General features: G+C 33.8%; 1 protein-coding gene across 2 annotated transcripts in view; it reads left to right on the plus strand.

The window, feature by feature from the left end:
* Positions 1-6,726, plus strand: part of LOC101140579 (olfactory receptor 8G5) — a 63,972-nt gene extending 57,246 nt beyond the window's left edge. Inside the window, exon 2 of one of the 2 annotated variants that reach the window (XM_055355834.2) lies at positions 5,419-6,629. In XM_055355834.2, the coding sequence (XP_055211809.1) occupies positions 5,433-6,368 (936 nt within the window). In that variant the 5' untranslated portion in view covers positions 5,419-5,432 and the 3' untranslated portion in view covers positions 6,369-6,629. Of the gene's footprint in view, positions 1-5,418 lie in introns of both variants that reach the window. The other variant, XM_004052330.3, reaches the window with a different exon arrangement.
* Positions 6,727-8,887: the final 2,161 nt, after the last annotated feature.

The following is an 8,887-nucleotide window of genomic DNA, read 5'->3' on the forward strand; positions in this document are numbered from 1 at the left end:
TATTTTCTTCTACATCTGACTGTAAAGCAACAAGCCTCCCATAACTCTATCTTATCCAGCATATATTCTGAAAGCCTGTGCCACCTGCCTGTATAAATTGAAGATGAACTGTGTCTATAGCACATTCACACCGAGCAATTGAAATATTAGTGTTAATATAAAATTATCTGATTGAGACAAGCTGTATTCTAGAAAGCAAGGCATTTACTGATCTTATATACAGATGTTGAGAAAGGGATATAGAGAATAATGGCTATAATATCCATCTTGAGTTTTTAGAGTACAATAATTGTTAACTTTTGAGAATCAATATCTTGAATCCCCTTTGATATTGCACTGAGATGATATTTTCCATAAATCCTCAGACATAAACAGCAGTAGCTAAATATTCTCTTCAGGAATTTGTTGATATATTTTTCATAGTAATGCATTTTTTTATCTTTAAATAATTTTTTAAAATTTCAGTATACACCATAGAATACCACTGAGCCATAAAAAGGAACAAAATAATGACTTTTGCAGCCGCTTGGATGAAGCTGGAGGTCATTATTCTAAGTGAAGTAGTTCATGAATGGAAACCCAAATGTAATGTGTTCTCATTTATAAGTGGCAGCTAAGCTATGTGTGGAGGAAGAGGATCAGAAAAAAATAACTAATAGGTACAATGCTTAATACCTGGGTGAGTAAATAATTTGTACAACAAACCCCCATGACACAAGTTTACCTATATAACAAACCTAAACATGTACCCTGAACTTAAAAGTTAAAAAAGAATTACATATTGATATATTTTTAAACATATCGATCATCTGTTTAGATGTTATATCCAGCAATTGAATTATGTTAAATCTATACATAAGTTTGAGAGACTTAATATCTTTATAATAGTGAGTCTTATTATCCGCAGATATGGTAAATCTCTTATTAGGGTTTTTTAAAAATTAATTGATACATAATTGTACATATTTGTGAGGTACCTGTGGTATTTTGATAGATGCATACAATGTGTAATGATCAAATCAGGGTATTTAGGATACTCATCACCTCGAACATTTATCATTTGTTTGTGTTGGAAACATTTTAAACCTTCTACCTATTTAAAAATATACTATATATTGTTGTTAACTATAATCACCCTACTGTGTTACTGAACATTAGGAACTATTCCTTCTATCTAACTGTATGTCATGTACCCATTAATCCATATCTCTTCATACTTCCACACCCAGCCAGTCTTTCCAGCCACCAGTGACTGTCATTCTACTCTTTATCTCCATGAGATCAGCTTTTTTAGCTTCCACATATGAGTAAGAATATAAAACATTTGTCTTTCTGTGCCTGGCTTATTTCACTTAACCATCAAATTACAAGATTTCGTTCGTTTTATGGCTTAATAGTATTCCATTGTGTATGTATACCACATTTCCTTTATCCATCCATCCATCCACTGATGGAGACTTAAGTTTGTCTAATTTATCTTAAGATTACTTTAAAGTTTTAACCTATAGTCATTGTATATGTTTTGCTTTATATTTTGAGGTATTTGGTGCTAATTTGTTGCTATTTCACATGATATTATTTTTGTGCTTCTTTCAAAAATAAATTTTAATATAAGGAAACAGAAAATCTAATGAAAGGGAGTGAAAAATAGTATGCTGTGCAAACTTTAACCAAAAAATATTGTGATAGCCTAACAATGCTAAAAATGCTAACAAGAGACAAAGGAAGATTTAAGCAAGACACATTACTAAATATAAAGTTCTGCATTCCATAGAAATAAAGATTTTGGTAAAGATTCAACTACTAAAGGAAGAAATTTAAAAATCAGAAATTTTAGTGAGAGACATGGACATACTTAGCTGCTAACCGTTAGAACATCAGACAAAAATATCACTGTGCATATTAAATGTCTCAACAACATAATTAGTGAATTGAACATCATTGAAATGTATGTATTAAGGGACCTCAATATCAGGCAATGTATCCTTTTAAGATGCATTTGGAATATTTATGAAAACTGACGATATGTTGTATTATAAAGAAAATCTCAGCAATTTGAAATAACTTCAATGATTCAGAGTATGTTTGTTAGCTACAATGAAATTAAGACAGACATTTTAAAAAGCCTGACTTCTGTAAAGTTAACAGTTTACTTTCTATAATCCACGGAACAACACAAATATAAAAAAGAAATTATAAAGTGTCTTAAACTGTATAATATCATAAGTTTGATATATCAAAACTTGTGACAAGTAGCTAAAGTAGGGCTGAGAGGGAAATTTATACCTTATATGCACATATTACAAAAGACTATAAATGGAAGATGTTGATTAAGGTTCAGTTCAAAAATCTAGGAAAAGGACAGGAAATCATGCTAAAGAAATGAATAAAAATAAAATAAATTATTAGAAATAATTTACATAAAAATAAATGTTAAAATCAACAGAGTAAAAAGTTAGCTTATTTAAATAGATTAATAAAATTGACAGACTTCTAGCATGAATGATCAAGACAAAAAGACAACCTTAATTTATTGGATTCAGGAATGAAGAAGCAAAAAATTTTGCATAGCCTACAAATATTTTTTAAATGTTAATTATTATGAAAAGCATAATGTAAAATGTTTCATAATTTGTAAAGTAAGCAACTTAATTGAAAATTCAATTTAAGAAAACTAAAAAGAAAGATAAAATCTGAATATATGATATCTATTAAATAAATTCATTCCATTACTGAAATTTCTTACACACAAAAAACCTGTAGGTCTAGAGAGCTACACTGGTGAATACTTCTATACATTTGGGGTTTCTGGTGGAAAATCTATTGCAAAGAAACATAATGTTTTTGAGATCCATGTTAAACGTATTTGTGATTTATATTTACTTTTTAAATTCTCAATAGTATTCAATTTTATATATATGTACATACACACACACACACACACACACACACAAACACACACACCACAACTCATGCATCTACTCATCTGTTGATGAACATTTGAGGTTGTTTCTAACTTTTGGTTGTTTTGAATAAGGCTGCCATGTACATTTTTGTACATATCTTTATGTAGACAAATGTTTATATTTTTCTTGGGTAAATACTAAGAGGCAGAATTCTGGATTTATTTAATGTCTGTTTAAGTTTATAAGAAATTGGCAAACTCTTTCCAAAACAGTTGAACAATTTCACACTCCCTGCCAGCTTTGTATGACAAGTAGAGATACTCCTGACACTTGATATATTCAGGTGTTTTTGTTTTGTTTTGTTTTTTCTATTCTATCATGGTTTGTAGTGTCTCATTATGGTGTTAATTTTCATTTCCTTGATTACTAAAAACATTGGATATATTTTCATAAACTTACCAGTCATATATCTTTTCTGTGAGATAGCTCTTCTGATATTTCACTAGTAGTTAATATTTGGTTGTCTGTGTACTATTATTTGTATATGTTATTTACATATTTTAGATAAAAGTCCTCTGTCAGGCATATGTGTTACCTTGAGCTTGCCATTTCATTTTCTTAATGTCATTAATTTTGTTTTCATTTTGATGAAATATAATCGAAACATTGTTAGTTTTTGGTTCTTTTGCTTTTTTTAAAATATTTTATTTTTCAATTTCATCCATGTCCCTACAAAGGACATGAACTCATCATTTTTTATGGCTGCATAGTATTCCATGGTGTATATGTGCCACATTTTCTTAATCCAGTCTGTCATACCTAATGCTAGATGACGAGTTAGTGGGTGCAGCGCACCAGCATGGCACATGTATACATATGTAACTAACCTGCACAATGTGCACATGTACCCTAAAACTTAAAGTATAATAAAAAAAATTTAAAAAAAATTTTATTTTTTATTATACTTTAAGCTTTAGGGTACGTGTGCACAATGTGCACGTTTGTTACATATGTATACATGTGCCATGTTGGTGTGCTGCACCCATTAACTTGTCATTTAACATTAGGTATATCTCCTAATGCTATCCCTCCCCCCTCCCCCCACCCCACAACAGGCCCTGGTGTGTGATGTTCCCCTTCCTGTGTCCATGTGTTCTCATTGTTCAGTTCCCACCTATGAGTGAGAACATGCAGTGTTTGGTTTTTTGTCCTTGCGATAGTTTGCTGAGAATGATGGTTTCCAGCTTCATCCATGTTCTTTCTAAGAAATCATAAACTTTTCCAAGATATCAAGGATTTTATCAGTTGTTTTTCCAGAAGTTTTATAGTTAGTTTTATGCTCAGATCTGATTTATTTCAGATTTATTTTGGTGTAGAAATGTGTTAAGAAATGTATAGATTTTCTAAATTTTGTATTTTTTAAAATAATTTGACTCTCATTTGAAATGTAACTTTAGTGAATGGAATAGCTACATCATCTATTCACTGTTTAACAGAAAGGGAATCACACTTGTAATTCTGATTTTTAATTGGGTGTCTCTACTTTTTACTCCCTTCTAATTCACAAAAGTTGAAGAAAATCAAAGGAAATACTGAGGTAGTAAGATTGCTGTTTCTGTACATTGAAATCAGTAATTTCTTACTATCTTCCCATTTTTACACTCTTAATAGACATTAACAACATAAGATTGACCTTCTTCACTTACTGATTTATGAGTCTGAAAATGTTATTATTAATAGGTAATAATGTTCTCTTTTACAGATTTGAAAGTCATGACACAAAGAGGCTATTTTACATGCTCAAGGGTATTGGCTAGTAAATGACGGGGTCAGAATTTGAATACAAGCACTTTGACTTTAGAGCCTGTCCATTCAACAACTACTCATTCTGTTTCCCTCAAGGGATGTCAGAGATACTTCCCTGTAGCTCAGAGATGGCAAACCGTAGAATTATGGCCACTGCAGCTGATAGATATTCACAATGATCATTGTAAATGTTGTTTCATTTTAATAATATCTGAAAATATGAATGTTTGATGTACAAATCTAGATTTCTTGATAATTACATAAAACATTGAAGTCTGACAATAATAAGATTTCTGTTCATCCCTGACAGAAATTAGTTTCAGGTTATTAGAGGTTACTGTCTGTAGACAGGGATTGTTCTCCCCAAGTTGTCACTCAGCCATTTTTACTTACTTACACTGGCTTCTCTAAGAATTTAAGTTTGCAAGTATTAGCTTAAAAATATTGACTTGAAGATCATTGAAATATTCAAAATACAAAATAGACACTCAAAGTTTTTAATTATTATAAACATAGGTAAAATATTATCATATAGAATACCAGTTACTAGAAAATAAAGATTACTACATGCTAAATTGGGATAAATTATGATTCAGTTAATTGAACCAGAGTTAAATGATCATATATAAACAAGGGATCACTTTCCTACAAAAGGAGAATAACAATACAATTCACCTAAATACCATCTTTTTTCTCTCCCCTGCAGAAACTCATCAAAGAATGGCAGCAGAAAACCATTCTTTTGTGACTAAGTTTATTCTGGTTGGGCTAACAGAGAAGTCAGAGCTACAGCTGCCCCTCTTCCTCGTCTTCCTGGGAATCTATGTAGTCACAATGCTGGGGAACCTGGGCAAGATCACACTGATTGGGCTCAGTTCTCACCTGCACACACCTATGTACTATTTCCTCAGTGGTCTGTCCTTCATTGATCTCTGCCATTCCACTGTCATTACTCCTAAGATGCTGGTGAACTTTGTGACAGAGAAGAACATCATCTCCTACCCTGAATGCATGACTCAGCTCTACTTCTTCCTCGTTTTTGCTATTGCAGAGTGTCACATGTTGGCTGCAATGGCATATGACCGCTACGTGGCCATCTGTAGCCCCTTGCTGTACAGCATCATCATATCCAATAAGGCTTGCTTTTCTCTGATTTTAGGGGTGTGTGTAATAGGCCTGATTTGTGCATCAGCTCATATAGGCTGTATGTTTAGGGTTCAATTCTGCAAATTTGATGTGATCAACCATTATTTCTGTGATCTTATTTCTATCTTGAAGCTTTCCTGTTCTAGTATTTACATTAATGAGTTACTGATTTTAATCTTTAGTGGAATTAACATCCTTGTCCCCAGCCTGACCATCCTCAGCTCTTACATCTTTATCATTGCCAGCATCCTCTGCATTCGCTACACTGAGGGCAGGTCCAAAGCCTTCAGCACTTGCAGCTCCCACATCTCGGCTGTTTCTGTTTTCTTTGGGTCTGCAGCATTCATGTACCTGCAGCCATCATCTGTCAGCTCCATGGACCAGGGGAAAGTGTCCTCTGTGTTTTATACTATTGTTGTGCCCATGCTGAACCCCCTGATCTACAGCCTGAGGAATAAAGATGTCCACGTTGCCCTGAAGAAAATGCTAGGGAAAAGAACATGCTTATGAACAGAAGTACAATGAAAAAGATTGCATTAGATCTAAGTTTTTGGCTATTATATTGTATGAAATGATGTCTTTCACTTTAGTGCATCTGTCAACATTCTTTCTAATTTGGGGGGATTTTACTGATGTTATGTCTTTATGCACATGGTCTATTTCATGCCATTTCCCTCTCATTTTTTCTCTCATAAGGATTACGAAGACATGATATTTTCTTAGAAGAAATAATAAGGTTGACATAGTGAAATAGTGGCATAACCCGATAATGCCAGTTCCATTCCCTTCCCCCTTTTCTTTCATGTAATTGATTAAAACATACTCCTCAACATAATAAAAATACTATCTTCTGGTGATAAAATACTATCATGCGGTGATGACTAGCAACCTGTTTTTTTTCTGTCCACTCAAAAACAGCATAAGCCATAGCAATGGTAGGCCTGTAATCTTTAGTGTTTGCACATGTTTAGCCTAGAAAAGCCTATTACACATTATCCCATCCCATATATGTTTCTTTGGGGTTATTTCCTCTCTTTCTCCTGCTTAAAGGCAAAATCTAATCAGAACTTTAAAATCTGAATCACAGATCCATGTACATGCAGTTAATTGTTCCCAATCTAGTATACCCTTGCTATGCCATCTATTATTCTAGTTTTTAATTGCCTACTCGTTTTTAAATCCTGTACTGGACAGTAACCTCCATGAAAGAAATCCCTTGGACATATGGTTCACTGCTACATCTCCAATTAATAGTTGAGTGCCTGCTACATATTAGGCCTTTGAATTTTTTTTTCTTTATTTTTTTTTTTTGAGATGGAGTCTCGCTTTCTCACTAGGTTGGAGTGCAGTGGCACAATCTTAGCTCACTGCAACCTCTGCCTTCCGGGTTCAAGCAATTCTCCTGCCTCAGCCTCCCAAGTAGCTGGGACTACAGGAGCACACCACCACGCCCAGCTAATTTTTGTATTTTTAGTAGAGATGGGGTTTCACCATGTTGGCCAGGCTGGTCTCGATCTCTTGACCTCGCGATCTGCCCGCCTTAGCCTCCCCAAGTGCTGGGATTACAGGCGTGAGCCACCACACCCGACCAATAAATTTTTAATATTTATTTCCTCCCTATAAGATATTTATATGAAAACAAGTACATATCCAACACAGCTGTCACTCATTAACCACTTCAAGTACTACACACAGCATTTGTTTGTTTGTTTTTTGTTCAAATTAGTTATGTTTAAGTTTGAAGAATTCTTTAAGGATCTGTAAGATACCTGGTAACATCTTTAGCTGTTTCTATACAAGGAGTTTGAACTATTAGCCTTGACTTCCTTATGTGGTAAATCGCACACAGATATGATAACTTGCATGTACCTGATTTTGTAAGTCTTTAAATCCTGTTGACAACCAAGGAGTCCCTGAAACAAATGTAATTTATTCTTAAATTTAAGTAGGCAGCATAAGAAACTCAAGTATTTTTAAACAGATTTGAAATCTAATACGACAACATGACAAATTACGTGGTAGAGTGATGTCTGGGGCCCAAACAACACAGTCTAGACCATCATTCCCAGGACAGAAAATAACGTCACCCATGCTGGCGTAGGGGGAATTATTCTGCTGTTTAGACTTACAGAGAAATGGCATTAAATATTTAAGCATAGAAGTCTTGGTTACTGTTTCCAGTTGATCCATTTTATTCACCCTTTGTTTTTCATTTTCTTTTCTTCTTTTTTTTTTTTTTTTTGTTTTGGTTGTTTCTCTGCTTGACGGTCAGCTCATGTAGGCTGCTTTATGCATAAAATTATTTATAGCCCTCTGCTTATACAGTTTGTAATTCATCTAAGCCTTTAGCTGGAGGGAAGGTAGGAGAGTAAGCTACAGCTGTAAAGGGCTGTTTCCTGGAAAATCTAAAAACACATTACACTAATCATATCAAATAGAGCTGGTCAGGGTCTCCGTCAGTCATGGACTCTATTGTTTTGAGCCAACACAAATGCTAGCGTGAATGTATTTCTTCCACTTATGGCTGATTTCTCTAAGCTAAACCAAACTATTGGCTTATTTGGTGTTGCCTGTGTACCTCAGGGTAATCAACACAACATAAACGTATGCCAGAATCAGACCTACAAAAATATACTTGTAAAGGCTAGAAATGTCATTTCTTCAGAGAACTCATCTTTGAAACTGCAGCTAAATTATACACTATCCCTCTCTTCTTGCTCTCAGATGCTGGCTACTTTTCTTCTCAGCACGTATGGCTTATGATAATAATATGATACTTAAATGCTTATTCTTTTAATCTTTCTCTGTTGAGTTGACTTAAGCTCTAATAAGACATAGACACTCAAATAATACTGATTGAAAATAGTACCAGACACCTCAGACATCCCATGTCAGATCCTCTGCCTACCTCTCATTTCCGTCTCGTACACATCTGTTAGTTCTGTGCAAGCTCAAACTCAACTTGCATTAACAGAATTCCACTTTAAATATCCACGATGAAACTTTTTTCATATTTTAAAATTAATGTT

The sequence above is a fragment of the Gorilla gorilla genome, chromosome 9 (assembly GCF_029281585.2).
Source record: "Gorilla gorilla gorilla isolate KB3781 chromosome 9, NHGRI_mGorGor1-v2.1_pri, whole genome shotgun sequence".
In the NCBI taxonomy this organism is placed as follows: Eukaryota; Metazoa; Chordata; class Mammalia; order Primates; family Hominidae; genus Gorilla; species Gorilla gorilla.